The sequence below is a fragment of the Lycium ferocissimum genome, chromosome 12 (assembly GCF_029784015.1).
Source record: "Lycium ferocissimum isolate CSIRO_LF1 chromosome 12, AGI_CSIRO_Lferr_CH_V1, whole genome shotgun sequence".
NCBI lineage: Eukaryota > Viridiplantae > Streptophyta > Magnoliopsida > Solanales > Solanaceae > Lycium > Lycium ferocissimum.
This window is the reverse complement of record NC_081353.1, coordinates 38897824-38918102: the sequence shown is the minus strand read 5'-3', so window position 1 is coordinate 38918102 and position 20279 is coordinate 38897824. Positions and strand designations below refer to the sequence as shown.

Genomic DNA, 20279 nt, shown 5'->3' with positions numbered 1-20279 from the left:
AAACTTGTGTGTTATGCTTTCTCATCTTAGGAATGAGAGGTTCTTTACCCCTTAAAGGTGAAAATTTATATACCTAGCTTGCAGACAATTTCCAATGTCTGTGAAAAATTCAAAGTACTTTGCCACTTTTATTTGTTCTAAGTTCTAACAGAATCTCAGCATGCATGTGTACTGATATGTATACACACAAAACAAAGGATAATGTGGTCCTTTGATTTTCTGGGCGCTCAGACTATTTTTCTTTTGTTTTCCGTTATTTTATTGATGGGAAATGATAGAAAAAAAGTTGTTCAACCAAAACAAAATTACTCCTTCCGCTCCACTTGGTTTGACACTATTTTCTTATTAGTCCATTCAAAAAATAATGACACATTCTTATATTTTCTTAATGAGAAGCTTTATAGCCACATAAATACTATGACATATTTTTAAGATCACAAGTTTCAGAAACTTTATAGCCCTAATAAATATTATGGCATGTTTAAGACAACAAATTAAAAATCTTATTTTTTTCACTTAAACTTTGTACCAAGTCAAACTATATATGACATTCAATGTGAAATAGAGAGAGATTTGAATTTTGGCTCGGGTATAATCAGAGTGGAGATTTCATTTAATTAGACTTATAACAATTGAAAACTTATTAGGGATTTGCTAGGATTATACGTTATTGAGTGGTGAGTTTAAAGTGGACAACATGACAGTGAAGATTCATGTTAAAGAATGAAGGTTGCCAACGCTATATGTTATGACGGTTCCGACTTTACTCGCTTGTTATTACAAGAGACAAACTTTCCATATATGGTATTGAAACTCCAATTGCCCAAATAATAGAACAATATCAAGTGCAAGACAACTTCAGATGTGGAAGACACGAAATCAAATGTTAGAAGGGGACGACCTAATTATTCTTCATTACAAAAGGGTTTAATTCAATATCCAACAAAATGTTGTTTGAAACATAAGCCAAAATTGCATCTTGTAATGCTATTTAATTTGGTGAACGAGCAAACTGCATGTTGATATGCATCTAGACATATGAGCTAAATATTATGTTAGTATACTTCTTACAATATAGTCTAAGTCGAATATTATTATGTTCTTTGATGCACAAGCCTAAATTTTATCTTATTTCTTATCTATATTTTTATAAAATTGTACATGGCACAAAAAGAAAATAGCAATAACAATAATTATTCTTCAATCACAAATAAAATAAAGCCGGCTAAATGAATCATCACTTCTCCAACAAGGTACTGTTAGAATAGCTAGTCTTAATGGGTTAACTTTTGAGGGGAGGAACTTTAATTTGTTCTTACTGGTAAAATACAATAAAATAGAAGTGTTTTTAAATACTCTATCCTACTTAGTTTGAATTATTTTGAGGAAGTTTTGAAGGAAAATCAAAGTTTGGCTATATTTTGTTTGGATGGCTGTTACCTATATATTGTACGATATCATATTTTGTTATTTTTAATATAATGTTTGTTTTGATCGTTACTTGAATTTTATTTTACCGTTTGTTAAAGCATTACTATGTAACGATGAAAATGCGACTGTGTAATGACCGATTTGGTGTGATTGCGTCGTACCGCTTTTTTCTTTTATTATCTTCCCCTATATTTATTATTTAATAATCTTACTTTACTCTTTATCCTATTTTTTTATATAATAATCATGTCCTACTTTCTTGTAGTATTATAAGCTGATTCTTCGAACTGTTAATGTATGCATGACATTATAAAACGTGGAAAAATGATACAATCTGTATATTATCAACATTATTTCATTAAAATAATATATTATAATACAATAATTAAAGTATATGCAACAACCATCCAGACAAGCTGCAAACAGTGTTTTAAGAGGCGAGGCGCGAGGTTAGGCGTTTTACGCAGCACGGAGCGTAAGTCTCATGGATCTACAGGACGTATGTCTCATGTATCTTCAATTTTATAACTTTATTACTACAAAATAAACAAAAGTAAATTTTTCGTTAAAATTCTGCAAATAAATTTAAATAAATCACAAATAATATTTAAAAAATTATTACAATTATTATTTGAGAAAGGTAACAACACAAATGATAGTAGCCTAAATAATCTTTAAAATGAAATCTTCATCCACTTCATCATCAATCTCCACATCTATTAGTCCTCCCACCCTCAACTTATATTTGCACAGTGAAGGGTAAAAAGTGTAAGAGCAATGGCAAAAAATAGATAAAGTTGCTTCAGGAATACAGTGCTATGGAGTCTTTATCCTATCAATTTCAAATATAATCATCTACAAAAACTATTTATGACAGTGCTATTTTCTTTGAGAGTTGCTTTATTTATTTATATATTTTAGGAAAAATCACTACAATATGACATGAAATATAAATATCATGACACCAATAACAAATTCATAATCTATAGCAAAAATAGTTTTAAAACAATAAAAAATCAAAGTTATCGCCTGGGGCGTACGCTTTTACACCTGAGGCTTATGCTTTTGCGCCCGGAACTTACGCCCCAAATTCTAGAGTGTACGTCCTATGGATCTACGCCTTTCATTTGTGCCCAGGAGGGTTTTTGGTGCGCCCCGCCTTGAGACTCACCCCGAAAACACCTTTGAAGACACTGGCTGCCATTAGTTAAAATTTGGTCCAAGTGCCCAATTTTATAATTCTATCTCTTTCTCTCTTAGTTGGTTTTTGTAAAATCCTGAAAGAATTATGTCACAATCCAGCATCAATTTGTGGGAAGCTTAAATTGCATTTACAATATCTACATTTTTGCAGTTCTCTCTCATCACAAGCAGTGGCGGATCTAGAATACAATGTACGGTTATCATGGGAACTCATTACCTTTTTTTGAATAAGATCATGGGAACTCATTACCTTTTGCCTAGGCCTTATATATATATATTAATAAAATTATGAAACATCTATAGAAATTTAACTATGAACTCGATTATTATTCTATACTAACTTGAGATAACTATAAGAACCAATAAATTTTGAATTTTAAATTCGTCAGGTGTATATGCATGATTGGAGAAAAGAACTCAATTTATGTTCAGGTAAAGAAGATCACTTTTATTGAATCAAGACAAAAGTTTGATACATCATGTTTGACAAAAAAAAGAGGAAGAAAAGACAACCTTTTGTTTCCTAAAACGTTTCTAAGACAAGGACATACCAGATTGCCATATCGTCAACGGCATCAGTACTGTACCCAGAAACCCATACAATTAAATACTACTGTACTATACTCCTTTTTATTTTTTATGTAGTTGTAGTAATTAAATAGTACTATGGTAATTTTTTTTATGAAGTCAATAAATACTTAGTACAGTATTACTAAAACTAGCAACTACTAGCGGTACCAGTGTTTACTCTTATCCGATTTCTACAAGCAAATCACCACAAGGGTTCTGCAAAGATGGCACTAACCCTCCCAAATCTGTATGCAAAAGGTCATTTTTTTAGTCTATGAAATTGTTCTTTACATTGGTTCTTTATTTTGCTGTTCTTGATTTTCTTTTAGCTACTCTGCTCTTTTTCTTAGTGTTCTGTTTTGGGTGTCTCTTAGATTCCTTGTGGGAAATGATTCTTGTTATTGATTTAGCTAATCCTGTTGTTTAAAGGTTGGTTGACTTTTGGGGTTCATTTTCAGATCAGAAGGTAATTTGCTTAAAGGTTGGTTGACTTTTCGGGCTCATTTGCAAATAGGTCATAAGATTAATGAATCAGCAGTTTGATATGTGAAGTGGTCCAGTTCATGGACCTTAACTCCATCTGGTTCTGAATATCAGTTGTTTTAGTAAATCTGAATTGTTTAGAAAACCAAGAAGTCAATTTTGTTCACTACATTTTGATCCTACCAGGACCAGTAGTTCTGGCTGGTCCCTCCTGTAAGGGTGGGGGTGCATTGGATGATTAGCTTTAGTGGTCGTTTGGTAGAGTGTGTAAGAATAGTATTGAATAGGCTATATTAGTAATGCTGGGATTAGTAATGCTGAGATTAGTTATGCTGAGATTATCTCTTATCCACTGTTTGGTTTGGTGTATTAAGGGCGGTTTTGTCTTTAACCATGCTTATCCATGTATTAACGACTCTTGTATTGCTAATTATATGGTTTGCTATGTATTAGAATAGTATTGAATAGGGTGTACAACTAATACATGTATTTATACATAGGTTGAAAAACACTACCAAACAATGGATTATTAATATTAAAGCTAATATATCCTACCAAACGACCCTTTACAGTCAATGTTGTCAAAGGCAAAAAGCTATAAAAAGCCCTCCAGGTCTATTGGGGATTTAAGCGCAATTAAAGTGTGGTCTTTATTATAAAAAGGCGGAATTAAGAAGAAAGTAAGAATATATATGTAATGCAGGAAAAAAAGTAGCAAAATCTTTCATAATGTTCTCTTTAACAATTATGTCTCTTTGCCTATGATATTTACTGTTTAGTACCTTGCTATTCAGGATAGGACTTATGGGCAATGAGGCGCACACCTTAGTGCGTTGCCTACACTGAGGCGCGGCTTAAGCAAGACGAAGTGCGCCCCCCCCCCGAGCTTTTCTGAGCTTCAGGGCTTGAGCGCTTCTGAAGTGAGCCGTTAACTACGCTGTTTATAGTGTGGACTAAATGGATTTGAAGGAGACATATTTCCAGTCAAAAGGATTTGCTAAATAGCGTCTCCTCGCCCCTAAATACAAACATAGAAAAATATTATGGAGAAGTGATTGTGTTAGGCTAGGCTGCTTTTTAGAAGTGATTGTGAAAATCTTTGCCTCTCCAGTTTTAGTACTTCAAATGGTCTGTATCTAATTATATCTTGCTTTCCAGGTGATGCTTATGGGACAAAGTATCTTGAGATTAAAACAAAGCCAAGTCAATTGAATCTTTCTTTTAGTTGTAGAGCAAGGGCAAAGGCAGCTCTAAGTACTCGTTCGACTTCCATTGAAGTCCCTCGTCAGTGGTACAATCTAGTTGCAGACCTTCCAATCAAACCCCCTCCACCTTTGCATCCCAAGACTTTTGAACCTATCAAACCTGAGGATTTATCTCCTCTTTTCTGTGATGAGTTGATTAAGCAGGAGGCAAGCGTCGACCAGTTTATTGATATACCGGAAGAAGTTTTAGATGTCTACAGCCTTTGGCGCCCAACCCCTTTGATTAGGTTCGTATTCTGTTTCTTAGGAGTGTTCTTATTGGGGTATCAACTTTCACGAGTTGATTTCTCAAAAGGTCACTCAACTAATGGTAATTATCTCAGAGAGTCACTTTTCTAATAAAACGGATAGCTATTTATTATTTTGAAGTTTGGCTTTAAAAAAAATTCCATATCAGCAATATCTGTTGGAAATATCACCTGAATTGGTTGAGTGACTTTATAGGTGAAATGACAATAGGGTGACTTTTCTGTTACAAAACAAAGAAAAGAGACTTTCTGAGATAATTACCATTAGTGACCGTCTGAGAAATCAACACTCCAACTTTCACATATCAGGAAAATTTGTTAACATGTGGTAACATTTAGAGCAAAGAGGTTGGAGAAACTGCTTGATACACCTGCACGAATATATTACAAGTATGAAGGCGGTAGCCCAGCAGGGTCGCACAAGCCCAACAGTGCTGTTCCTCAGGGATGGTACAATAAAATGGCAGGTGTTAAAAATATAGTCACCGAGACTGGGGCAGGTCAATGGGGGAGTGCGTTGTCATTTGCTTGCAGCTTATTTGATCTCAATTGCGAGGTAAATGTGCCTAATAGTTTTCTAGTTCATTTTCAGTTTGAATGTTGGCTTAGCATGATGTAAAAAATGCGGCGCCTATACGTTAAAGAAATTCTCAACCAGATTCAATTTGGAAGAAATAGAATGGCAGGAAAAGGCCGAAAATATAAAACGATCACCCTTGACAGTTTCATGCCGAGGCGAAGCCAGGAATTCTACAAAAGGGGATTCAAAATATAAAAAAGTACACATATGAAGAAGTCAAGGGGATTCAACATCTGTTGTATCTATATAAGATAATTTTAACCTTATATATACAATGTAATTTTCCAGTGAGGGGGTTCAGAACTAGCGATGGACAAATTTGTAGCTAAACAACAAAATCCATCGTTAATCCCACTTAGCAGTGGATTATCAGAAAATTTTGTTAGCTACGAGTTTAGCGGCGAAATTCATAGATAATTCCAGATTTATTTTGTAGTGTTCCCCCTGGCTCCGCCCCTGATTTCATGTCTAATGGAAGTGTTGTTTCTGGATGATTGTCATATCTTAATCTGGAATCTTCTTATCTTCATGCAGGTATGGCAAGTTCGAGCTTCTTTTGATCAGAAACCTTATCGTAGAATGATGATGCAAACTTGGGGTGCCAAGGTGCATCCTTCTCCTTCTGACCTTACAGAGGCGGGTCGGACTATTCTACAAATGGATCCTTCGAGTCCGGGGAGTCTAGGTATAGCTATTTCAGAGGCCGTGGAGGTTGCAGCTACGAATGCTGACACCAAGTATTGTTTGGGAAGTGTTCTTAATCATGTTTTGTTACATCAGACTGTTATTGGTGAGGAGTGTATAAAACAGATGGAGGATTTTGGAGAGACTCCAGATGTGCTAATCGGTTGTACAGGGGGCGGATCCAATTTTGCAGGACTTGCTTTCCCATTTATCCGGGAGAAACTTAAGGGGAAAATTAATCCTTTAATTAGAGCGGTTGAACCTGCAGCTTGCCCCTCGTTGACAAAAGGTGTATATGCTTATGATTATGGAGACACAGCAGGCATGACTCCTTTAATGAAAATGCATACACTTGGTCATGACTTCATACCGGACCCAATTCATGCCGGTAAGCCTTTGTTGCGTAGGATAGTTAAATTTATTTGCCCTTTACAGGTTTTTTTTTTTCTTATTAAAGAATTCATTTTCAGGGGGTCTCCGCTACCATGGCATGGCGCCATTGATATCACACGTCTATGAGTTGGGATTCATGGAAGCAGTAGCAATTCCTCAGACTGAATGCTTCAAAGGTATCTTTACTACGGTCACATCAAGTCACTTTCGCCATTTTGACATTTAGTATATGAATCAAAATACAAATTGCTCTGATGTTGCAGAGTCAGATTTGGCCGTAGATATTATACCATTAGTTCAGTAGTTGAAGTACTGCTGAATTGTCGAAATCTTTGTTTGAAGAGTATTTCAATTTAAAATGTTCACTCACAAATCTTCAATTTCTTTTTTCAAGCTGAATTGTCGAAATCTTTGTTTGAAGAGTATTTCAATTTAAAATGTTCGCTCACAAATCTTCAATTTCTTTTTTCAAGTGAAGTTCATGTTCTAACAGAACTTCAACCTCCAAATACTCTTTCTTCGACCAAATATTGTCCAAACGCCTATTTAGGGCGGGGCTACAGTTCAACTTTTGGGTTTGGCATAACGTAGTAGTTTTAGCTCAGACACTATATTTGGGTTTAAAGATACACTTAACATGCATAAATAATTTATCCAATAACCCATAAACTCTAAATCCTAACTCCGCATTTATGCTTACTGTATAATTGCCATTTCAGGTGCTATTCAGTTTGCGAGGTCTGAGGGGTTAATACCGGCACCAGAACCGACTCATGCAATAGCTGCCACTATTAGGGAAGCTCTGAGATGTAAAGAGACAGGAGAATCAAAAGTTATACTCATGGCAATGTGTGGACATGGCCATTTTGATTTATCATCTTATGACAAGTATTTACAGGGTAGTTTAGTTGATTTGACATTTTCAGAAGAGAAAATAAAAGCCTCACTCGCCAGAATACCTGTGACCTAAGCTGATCCAACTCGAGGAGATAATGAAAGTAGGACGTATGTAGAGAGGAGCTTACAGATTTGGAAGGGCCATTTTTTTTTTTTTTTTTCATTGTTGCATCTGTTGTTGAATATTCATGTACTTCTCTATTATGCTAAAACTAGGATCTTTCACCTGCATTTCGCGCATTATGTATCTATGTTATACTATGCGTGTTCAATAAATTGTGTACTAGTGGAGCTGCTATTCCCGAAGTACTTGCTATTGTAAGAACAATATAACCTTCTGATTGGAGTTTAGTTATGATTTCTTTCTACAATAATATTTTCCCAGTTCTACCAAGTCGAAGAACAACCAATGTATCGTTCAATATCTGTTCCTCGGACAGTACCGAGGTGACTGAAATCTCATCCTTTGCAGAAGAGCAATATCTTCAAATGTATAATACAGGATAATTGAGCTTAAACGGGGAAACTATACATGTAGTGAAGATTCATATTGTCGATCTCAACTTGTTTGAGATTGAGACGTAGTTATTGTTGTTGTAGTTGTGACGGGCATCAAACACCTCATTGTATAGCACTATTATAACAAATAAGTGCCTCATCAATTGAAATCCAGATGCCCATGTTGAAGCTTCTACTAGGCAATTGTTCCACTCTTTGTCATCATCTAGCAAACATAAGATGAGGTCTGGGGTTCAATTTCCGGCAGAGACAAAATATTAGGTGTTCATTGGGACAAGCCTTAGTGGACAAAGTAAACCGATACATATGCTAGCAGGAGATAGTAGATACCCCATGAAGCTAGTCGAGGTGCGCACAAGCTGACTTAAACACAATAATTATCAAAAAAAAAAAAAAAACTAGCAAACACAAGGCATAACATGCTGATATGAAATTAAAATGCAATTCATACTATCCTTTAACAGTTCAAATATTTACAGTAGATGTGTTTCCTTTATTTAATTATACAACACCCTCAGATAGTATATGTTAATATCTTTCATGTAAATGCAATATATGAGAGGGCAAATTAGGATAAGAATGTCAGTTTCTTAGATTCACACATTAGCTTTTAAGTGTGATAATTGATGACTAATTAGGTGTTCTATGTAATAACATACAACTAAATCAGATTCTTTTATTTCTTAAAATAGAGGAGACCCGCAAGGGTGGCTCAGTTGGTTGAGCATGGGACTTCCACAATGGAGGTTTACTGGGACTTCCACAGTAGGGGTTTTGCCTTCTGGGTCGAGCTTGTTGCATGGGACTTGCCTAGTGCGGACTATCTCTCATGTGTAATTTGCGGACTATTCTACAGGAGTGGGGTTTATCCTGTGCGCACCCAAAGGGTAGCGGCTTCGGGTTCCTTGTCATAAAAAAAAAGAAAAAAAGAGGAGATGGTCTTTCCGTCGGGCGCTATAGATGAAGTTAAATTTTTTTTTCCTTAAAAAAAGCAGTCTGATGCACGAATATCTCCCGATTCACGCGGGGTTCAAGGAAGGGTCCCCCCTAAGAAGGTGTAAGTTTAAGTTAATTACTAAAAAGTTGAACATACTAGTTAGTTTAAGTTAATTATTACTAATTAACATGTTAGTATTAGATAATATCATTCTCGTACAATTTTTGTCTTTGGAGTTATTTAAAAATATAATAAAGTAATCAAGCAACTTGCTAATATAAAAATTTATCAGACAGCTCATTCCGAGAAGCTAAGATTAACACGTTCCAATGGAATTAATCAATGATTAATTATTAGTTAATACAGATAAGATTCATCAAGTTCAAGCCATTAATTGCAGCATATGCCACTCACTACTTTGAAGAAAGTAATTAATATAGCAACTTGCCATTTATAATTATGAAGTCCTTGAATTAGGTTATTTAGCTAAATTACAAATTAACACCTCTTTTTATGTTTCTCAGATCATCTTTAACTAATTACGCCACTTGTGCTGTTTTACTATAATCTGAAGAAGTAATTTATCGTCTAACGATAAAGGAAAGACAATATTTCAAGCTTGTCACGATGACTGAGGTAAGTAATTATATTCAACGCTAAATTTGTCAGCATTGTTCCTCAAGCCTAAAATTTAAAATGCTTAAGTTATATATATATTATTATTTTTTACGTTGCCAATGGAATCTAATTAACCAATTATATATAGTAGGTTATTTACTAGTATATTTCAGGCTACCAAATTAGAATTACTATAGACAATATTTACCTGTTATAATTTATCGTAATCTCATAGTGTAAACTATAGTACACTCTCTTACATTTATTGCTTATATCAAGCCGAGTATATCATTAAGTGATAACATATCGCCTAACCATAACATTAAGTAATAAAAGTGTGTTTTTGCAATCATTCATTTAATACAAGTACTGGCGCCAAATGTATTTTTTCTTGCCTTAAATTTTTCATAATAATAATTCGAACTGAACTTTAAAAGATCATGTGAAGTGGAGTTTATAATTACATTTAGGGTGAAAATCATTTACCCTCCCTAATTTTATCTTAAAAATCAAATCTTCCCTTCAACTTTGAACAATGGACATTCTTCAATTTTTAAAACAAAGTTGAGGTTGTAATTGTGGAGTTTATAATGAGTTATGATGAATATTTCCTTTAAACCGCCTCGTCGAAAGAGAAGCCAGCTAAAAAAGCTGATTAGACAGATGTTATAAAATTTTATCAGACTTGACTAAAGAATTAACCTTGCTAAATATAGGACTTCCCAAGAATGGAACTTTGACAATAATGTCGATATATTTTATCGAGAAACTTACCCATTATAAGTATAAAATATTATCCATAAAATAATCAAGAAACTCACCCGTTATAATTATAAAATTTGCATATTCAAGTTACGAGGAGAAAACTAATTACAAGTTGAGCAATTTGCTATTTAGTTTGTTCTAACCAGCGGAGTAACTAGTAAGTGGTTTCATTTTTAATTTTTAATCTGTTCCAAAAAATATATAGTAGGTTTCATATTTAATATCAACTCTTTAAATATATAAAGTATTTGATGAACGTGTTTAAGATCTCTAAATGCAAAAAATATTTGATATATTTTATATTTTTTAATTTAAAATTATAAATTAATTTCTTTTTACTTTTTTAGATTTCATATCTAATTAACTACGACATGTAAAATAAAATGAAGAAATTAATTTATTTCCTTTTTTTCCCTCGGGAATTTATTGGACTTCACGTTGAAAACTTTATTTATCAACATTCGTTTCATCACAATCAGATGCAACATATATATGCACAGTGGTTGAAAATGCTTAGCTTTCTGTTCGGCATGAGTTATATGTACAGTTCAACAATATACAATCCAGCATAAAATATTACATTTATGTTGTCATATTTTTTATTACATCAGCATAGCCAACCTTTTTCTGCAACAGTGTTTATCGCACGATATACTGACATTATCACAACTTCTTTTATGAAATGATGTATCAACCTTGTATAAAAGTATGTACTATATAATAATGTATAAAAGAGTCATTTCGGATAATATTAGAAATATGGGCCATTTCGGGTAAATATTTTCTCCAAATAGACATAGAATGTTATTTTATTTGTTATACGTTTTGTTTCGTATCAATTGCCAGTCATAAGAAGGTAGTCATGACTCCTATAGTAAACCACACAACTGATGAATTAAGAACATAAATTAATATCTAGGACTGTATTGTTGGTTTGGACTTAATTAGTCAGAATGATTCTGAAATAACAAGAGGGGCCCGGGGGGGGGGGGGGGGGGGGGGGGGGTGTGTGAATTTTTAATTAGTAGTTTAGTGGATGTATTAGTGCTATTAATTTCTATGAAAATATTAATAAAAATGCTCGTTTTTTGCTTCTGTGAATGTGCTCAGCCGAAGGTCACGTGCTATGTGGACTGCATATGCCTCAACTAGGACATAATTTATCCAAAGAAACTTAAAAAAGTATATTTAAGACTTACATGCTTGAAGAAACCCTAATATATTGTGACTAATTACATATATTTTTAAAATTATATGATTTATTTTACAGGAAATCTGTAAATGTTAAGATACAACTAGAGCTCGCTGTAATATGGAGTAGTCATCATCTATAACAATATTTCATTATAACTACCAAGTTTTGTTTAAAAAAAAAAAAAAAAAAAACTGACTTTTCATGTTATGTTATATTATATGCATATTTTCTATAATTTGATTTATAAAAGGTAAAATTTTAACTAAAAAAATAATCTGTGTTATAGATAGATTAACAATTTGTAGTATGATATCGGCATATTAAACACATGACATCTTTGCCGATTATTATTCTTTTATTTGAATCGTAAACCGATTATTTTGTACTATTTCCTTTTTTGGAGCTTGAAAGCCAAGCCTTGTTTCTCGAAGATTAAGGATATTAAAAGCCACAAAACAATTGGATTAAGCTATTAATTAGGGATTAGGGGTTCGAACATGGATATGGAAAAAAAATCTTTTAGCTCCCCCGAATAGGCGCGATAAGTTGTTATACGGATTAATTGCCTCTAAAATGCGGATATCGAGCACCAATCGATGAAAATCAAAGAAGAGTGAAAAATGAGGTAGGAGGTTTGATAGCTTTTGAAAAGTAGACTTTAAAAACAAAAACAAAAAAATTGACATAAATAAATAAGATTAGGACCTAAAAGTAATTAATTAAAAAGTTTTAAAAAATTTGAAAATTATTGTAAGGATTACAAAAGTCCTGGAAACTCGATACTTTTAAAAGTAGATTTTAAAAACAAAAAACAAAAAAATTCCAAATAAATAAAATTAGGACATAAAAGTAATTAATGAAAAGTTTTTAAAAATTTGGGAAATTATTGTGAGAATGCAGAAAAAGCATTCCCTCTTATATATAATAGTAAAGTAATATATGCATATTTTCTATAACTGTATTTCGCTATACCAGTAAAAAAATATCCGAACAAACGATACTCTTATAGAGAGATTTGACTGTATATCGGCATTATTAAACACATGAAATCTTTGCCGATTATTATTCTTTTATTTGAATCGTAAACAGATTATTTTGTACTATTTCCTTTTTTGGAGCTTGAAAGCCAAGCCTTGTTTCTCGAAGATTAAGGATATTAAAAGCCACAAAACAATTGGATTAAGCTAGAATTCAACTGACGTAAAAATAAATCAGTAAGTTTTTAGTACAATAATAAATAAGTACAGTAATTGTTTTGGGACAAATGCACCTTAACGGCTTAACCGACTAAAGTTCAGATTGTGCCTAGCTAGTAATTAGCTATGTGCTCGTGGTAATTTTTGCTAAAGTAATTATTTTTTGCAGAAAAACAATTAGAATGGCACTTAAATCATAGTTAAATAATATTAATTCTAGTGTAGTACTAATTACGCCGCCCAAAGCCAACTCAACAGGTGATTGAAAAAAGAGTTGCTCCTCCGGCACCGCAACGATGTAAGAGTTTAACTTTTGTGTTGTACAATTCCTTTATAATACAACAACAATAATATACTGATATCTCACAAGTGGGATCTGAAAAGGATAGCAAGTGTATGGTCTTACCTTGAGAGATATAGCGAGGTTGTTTTCAATAATTCGTTTATACTATTGAAGGAAAATGACTTACAATAATAGGTGATTTTTCCCGATAACTTACTTAATAAAAAAATTGAAGTAATTTAATTAGGTTACAAAAATATTGTGAAAAAATAATTCCATCTCTCACACTTTATGTGATGGTGTATGAACTAGCACCAAAATAAAAAAATAAAAATGAACTTTTGAAATTTGTGGTCTAAATGTATCAGGGCAATTCGCAGAATTGCCCTTCGTTTGGGGTGGTCTTTAAATTTTGCCCCTCATATTTGAAATCTTTATTTTGCCCTTGCTAAAACCCATAGGTTAGGTTCGAACGCATCATTTAAAAAAAACAAGGAAGTTTAAATTTCGCTATGCCCAACGGCATATGGTTTTAAGGAATTACCAAAGTTATGCGGATCTTATGCCTTATGGGCAGATTCATGCCGGGTCTTACTTTGATAATTCATTCAAAAGTTTATGCGGATCCATGTAAAAAATTTATTAAAATGATCCATTAAAATATGAAACAAATCATGCTTATGGGCAGACTTATATAAACCCACAACTTTAAAATATAATTTGTTTAATGCTAAAAACCTTAAAGGTTAAACTCATAGAGCTTAAATCATGAATCCGCCTTAGATCAGTAAATGAAATTTTTATAGATAAACTATTTTTAAATGTCGAATGTGTCATTTTTGATAAGAAAGTTAGAGACAAAGGGCAAAATTAAAAGAAATATAAGGTAATTTCAAGACGCTTAAATATGACGAAAATTTAAGACACGAAATTGAAGGGCACCGCATAAAAAATGAATGTATCAAAGATATTTGTGTATAGATAAATATGAGTTTAAATTTGCCATTTTATCCTATTACCCACGATGTAAATATCAAAATAGCCTTTTTTTTCATGTTTGTATCTGGCCAACCCCCAAATATTAAATAATGTAGTACGTCGTGTTAAACATTTTACCCCCCCCCCCCCCCGCCCCTTTCAAAAAAAAAAAAAATCTATCAATTTTGCATACTCCATTTTTATTAAGGATGCGAAAACGGTGATTCTCCTTCATCTTCATCAACATTATATCATCATCATCATCATTTCATTAGGAGTTGAAAAAAAAATCACACCAACTTGCTCAAATCTAATCAAACAAACCCAAATGTGAAAGGAAGCTTTAACACCAAATAGAACAAAGTTCATATTAATTTGATTAAACAATCAAAATTTAGAGAGATTTTCTTTTCCTCTTCAAAATGGAGTTTAATTTTCTCCCAAATCAACTCAAATGACTAGTAGGGTAGAGCTCGACAAGAGATTTTCTTTAACAAGATTAGGTTTTTCATCCTTAAGATTTTTCCTTTTTCTTTCTTGATTTTCATTTTTTTTTCTTGAGTTTATGGTGGAAATGAACAAGATCATATGTGGAATTGAGATTTTCGTTTATAATGGATATTATTTTGACAACAAAGATGGATATTAAATGGGGTGAAAAAGATTTCTAAAAATGGAGGTTCAAAATCTAGCAGCATCATGGTGGGATCTAGTTGGCGTCCAAATATAAAATTTCATGGAGAAGGTGTATTAGCTCTGCCAATAGAAAAAAGGAACTACTGCGAAAAAAAAGAATAGTGACCTAGGTAGTGTGTATTAAACGTTGGGGGTATTCTATTTTATACCATTTATGATAAACAAGGAAGGATGAGATGTATAATTTAAACTGCAGGAGTATAAATTTTAAAATTTAATTGAAACAAATCATGTATATAAACCCACAACTTTAAGATATAATTTGTTTAATGCTTTAAAGGTTGAACCCGAGCTTAAAATAAATTATTAGAATGAAATTTTTATAGATAAACTATTTTTAAATGTCGAATGTGTCATTTTTGAGGATAGACTAAAAAGAAAATAGGTCACATAAATAACAATGTGTATAGATAATATTATATACGAGTTTAAATTTTATGCATTGACGATGTAATACATAACCAGGTCATGTGTTATGCAATTACAAGTAGTACTCTTATTTACACCCCCCCCCCCCTCCCACAATATGGTTGCCACCGTGCCGGTGAGCTCTTGGCGAGGAAATCTTAGAATAAGTTGCTAAAATGAAAGGGATAGGAGGATCAGCCCGTTCAAGCAATTTCAAAGAAAAACTATTAGTAGCAAGTAGAGAGATTTTCTTTTCCTCTTCAAAATACAAAAAAATGATAGTAGGGTAGAGTTCGACAAGAGTTCAAGAATAGGGTAAGATCCTGTCCTTGAGATTCAAATTAGAAAAAATTTAAAACCTTTAAACACCCCAACAAAACAAAGAGAATAAGAAAAAGTTTCTTTTAAGGAAAAGCAGCATATGGTGGATCTAAGGACCTTAATATAAATTTCATGGAGAAGGTGACTAGTTTGCCAATAGAAAAAGAACAAAAAAGAAAGTGACTAGGTAATTAAACATCTATTTTATACCATTTATTCGTCGCTGAGATGTATAATTTAAACTGCAGGAGGTTTTAAAAGTTTAATACAAACATAGGACCCGTTTGGCCATGATAATTTTCACTTTTTTCGGAAATTTATTTCACTTTATTTGGAAATCAACGTTTGGCCATGAATATTTCAAATATAGCTTGAAGTTGTATTTGAAATTTAAAAAACACCAAAAACCTTGTTTTCACTTTAATACATTCATACAACCAAATATTCTTTCAAACACAACTCCATCTTCAACTCCAACTTCAAAATTCCAAATAAAGTGAAAAATATTTGGTTTTCATGGCCAAACGCCTACATAGTTTTGAATTAACTTGTCTCAACGTTACTAGTAGATATTCATTGAAAAGAAATAAAAAAGAAAATGAGCTATCTTCATAGAATTCAAAATGCAGAATTGGCATTGTGAGTCTTGTTTTTCGGTCTTTAAACTGATTATTTTGTTTAGTTTTCTGGCTATTTAAAATATGTTAGGTTGCAAGTAAAGATGTCTAGTCAGTAGTCGCTCTTATTAAATTTACGAATTTGAAAATACAAAAAATTGTTGTTCGAGTGACATTTAAAACCATCATCTTCAAAACGAGTTGATTGCTTATATGGTCACTTAATTATTAAAAATTGTATCGTAAACTCATTTTTCGTTGCTAACAAAACACACACTCAACTATTAAAAATGGTGTAACAAAGTCAATTTTCTTTATAGCAGAAAAGTCACTTTATTATTTTATATCACACCAAATATACTCTTAGCTGGAAAGTGTATTTTAAACAACAAATTAATGACGAAACACGCAATATTTGAAGCCAAAAGATAAACAAAAATATATAAAATCCAACCATTTTAATCAATATAGAACTATCGACCAATGCATTTCAAAATAGTTCAAACACATTAATACTCCAAATTTAAAGTATTATTTTATGTTTCTATTATCAAAATAACTTTCAATATCTGTTATGGCCTATGGGAGTATATAGAGGGGTAGTTTGGTTGGAAATAAGTTATCCCAGGATAATTTATTTCTGGATTAGTTATTTCGGGATTAGTTATTCCACTCTCTTACAGGGATAAAATAACACTACAATCTCGGGATAACTAATACCACCATTTTATCGCAAACAAACGTAGGATAAATTCATTTCAAATATAATCCCGGGATTATTTTATCACCGATTCCTTCACATTGCTGTTGGTATTTCTGTTCGGCTATTTTAGTTCCATTAATATTTGTGTTTGTTGGTACATTAGTATATACCCTTAGTCAATCTCTGTTCCTGTTATTATTGTACTGATATATGCTGCACTAGCTTGTTCAGTTTTGGATCTCCTTGTTTCTTGCCCCAGTTTTAATTCTCGTTCTCTTTTATTTTTGTAGTATTACTTGCCAACTTGCCATTCTGTGTGTATCTATCATCATTGCCTATTGAGCGTTGACTCTAGAAACTTGCCTTTGGTTCGACGGAACTTGATTATCATTTTTATCTTATTACTTGCCTTTAAATTCCCTACCTTTAGTGCATGTGCTTTCGTTTTGACTAGCTTAGATTTGCTGGTTTTTGTTTATACGGTCTGTCTAGAGTATATTTTTGGTAGTGGCTCTAGTGAACGATGGTAGAGTAAGGTCATCTTCTCGGTCGGGGATGGGGGCTCTGGTTAGGGGTGGCAAGGGGGCTCATAGGCTGAGAGTAGAGTCTTGGAACATAGGGACTTTATCGGGGAAGTCCATAGAGTTAGTGAAGATTCTCAAGAAGAGGAGGATTAATATAGCTTGTGTCCAGGAATCCAGATGGGTAGGAGTTAAGGAGCAAGATGTGGACGGGTATAAGTTGTGGTTCTCAAGAGTCTCGAGGAGGAGGAATGGGGTAGGCATCTTAGTTGCGGAAGAGCTAAGGGATCAAGAGGTAGAGGTTAGAAGGGTAAATGATAGGATGATGTCGAAAGTTAGTCATTGGCGGGTTCACTTTGAACATTATTAGTGAATATGCGCCACAAGCAGGCTTGAGCAGGCTTGGCCGAGGAGGGAAAGAAGAACTTCTGGGAAGGTTTAGAAGAGGCGGTGTGTGATATTCTACTAAGTGAGAAGCTATTCATAGGAGGGGATTTCAGTGGACACATCGGGTCGACGATGAGGGGTTATGACGATGTGCATGGAGGTTTTGGGTTCGGGGACAGGAACGAAGGAGGAGTCTCACTGTTGGACTTCGCGAGGGCTTCTGGGTTGGTGGTAGCCAATTCGAGTTTCCGGGAGAGGGAGGAGCACCTGGTAACCTTCCGTAACGCGTTAGCTAAGACTTAGATCAATTATTTGCTCCTTAAGAAAGATAATAAGGTATTTATAAAAACTGTAAAGTTATCCTGAGTGAGAGTCTTACGATCCAACATAGGCTCTTGGCTATGGATTTGCAGATCAAGAGGAAGAATAAGAAGAGGGTCATGGATGATCGGCCAAGGATCAAATAGGGTAACTTGACTATGTCTAGTGCTCTGGATGTCACGACACAACTAGAGGGTCATGTCAGGTACCCGGAGCTGGATACCGAGCACTACTTATCATACTAACCATCACACCCAACCTAAACAAATATAGCTTCTCAAAGTAATACTTATTATGAAATGATCACTAAGTATCTCCCAAAAGCATGTATATATACATAGGCCCATAAGGCTACAAAAATGAGGTACAGAAGATACACTGAAGAGGTCACATCACATCTAATACCCACACATAAGTATCTTCGAGCCTCTAGCTGGAACACTGTAATCATAAGGACGGAATAGGACCCCGTCATGCCCCAATATATACACAAAAGAATATACCAAAAAGTAGCAACTGAAGTGGAAAATAATTCCATAGGCTCTAAGAATCCACGTCTACCTGTGATGGGGCATGAACACAACGTCGATAAAAGTAAAAATGACGTCGAAATTTACGAATAATGTACTGAATATGTAAGGCATGTATATCAACATAAATAAGAAATAGGAGAACATAAAGTAAAGGGATAACCTGTAACTAATTGCCTCTTAAGGCGGAATCATGCATGCTAACAAAAGGAAACATCATATCATGTATACATATATATATAAATAAGCTATTCGAGTCATATATCTTTACTAGCCCGCGTCCGGGAAACATCTCCGCCGCTTAGTCAGAATGCCGCCATATAGATCGGTGTAATCATCATCATAGCCACCGACTTACGCCCGGCCTTAGTGGTGTGCCGCCAACTAGGCACGGTGTAATCATACATAAAAAGAAAATAGCATAAATAACGAGATGTGTAATAGATAATATGAGTGATGTAATTTCCGGTAACCTCCGATTATGTTATGGATACATCATCGCTAGGTCCTGTTTTAAGAAACTAGTATCATGAGGTGAGACAACAACAAGAATAATGTTACACCTCGGCAATTTCATGTCGTTGCGTCGTGAATAGACTGACGTCGGTTAAGTCGGACACGAGACCCTCGCGACTACATAAGGTGATTAGGAGGAATGTACGTACGATAAGATTTTTAAGTCGTAGGGGGTAAAACTAGGTTCGTCAAAGAAAATGGAGTATAGTTATGATTGGGAGGATTTCATGGGTGTCGAACTAATGAATATTTAGTAAGGTCTTGAGGACGAGTTATAATGTTCGTTAAATAGTTAAGGAGGTGTTACACAAGTACCAAGAAGGTTCCATAAGGATTCGAGACCAAACGAAGCGATGAGAACGAATTCGAAAAAACTGGGGATTATACGGTCATATATACGGACCGTATATTTTATACGGCCCGTATACCTGACCGTAGAACCCTTCCAGTGAAGGGTGACTTTTTGGAGGAAACATAAGTCAATATACGGAAAGTATAAATTGTACGGTCCGTATAGTGGACGGATATATTTCGAGTCGGGTCCGAGTTCCATTTTTATATATGCACGGTTCTCTCTTCTTTTTCTCACTTCTCACTTCTCTAACCTTCCAAAAACCTCTAGAACCCTCTTCATATCACATTAATACATATTCAAGGAGGGAAATCAAAGATCAAACATCCAAAGTTGGTAGAATCAAGGGTGTGGATGCTCCCTAGGGTTGATAAAAGTTGAGAATCTCTTTGGTATTGGAGTTAAATTCTTCTCAAGTGGAGTACTTGCATTCAAAGATAATCTCTACATGACCAAAGGTGAGTTTTACAATTATTTCATGTTAATGATGGTGTTGAATAGTTGAAGAACTTGAATTAGAGACAAGTATGGAATATGAGCTTAAGTATGCAAATAATGGTATGTTGGTTTGAAAGGTAGTTGAGTTATGATTCATGGTATAATACGAGTATAATCTTGTCATGAATGGTACTAATGATGTTGAGTAAGTACTATGTGCATGA

The 20279-nt window shown here is 33.9% G+C and overlaps 1 protein-coding gene across 1 annotated transcript; it reads left to right on the top strand.

Moving 5' to 3' along the window:
- The first annotated feature begins 3313 nt into the window (after positions 1-3313).
- LOC132039553 (uncharacterized) lies at positions 3314-8148 on the top strand. The gene is made up of 6 exons (XM_059430033.1): positions 3314-3462; positions 4846-5179; positions 5540-5756; positions 6315-6852; positions 6935-7033; positions 7577-8148. The coding sequence occupies exons 1-6, from the start codon at positions 3429-3431 to the stop codon at positions 7825-7827; spliced, it is 1473 nt and encodes a 490-aa protein (XP_059286016.1). The 5' UTR covers positions 3314-3428; the 3' UTR covers positions 7828-8148.
- Positions 8149-20279: the final 12131 nt, after the last annotated feature.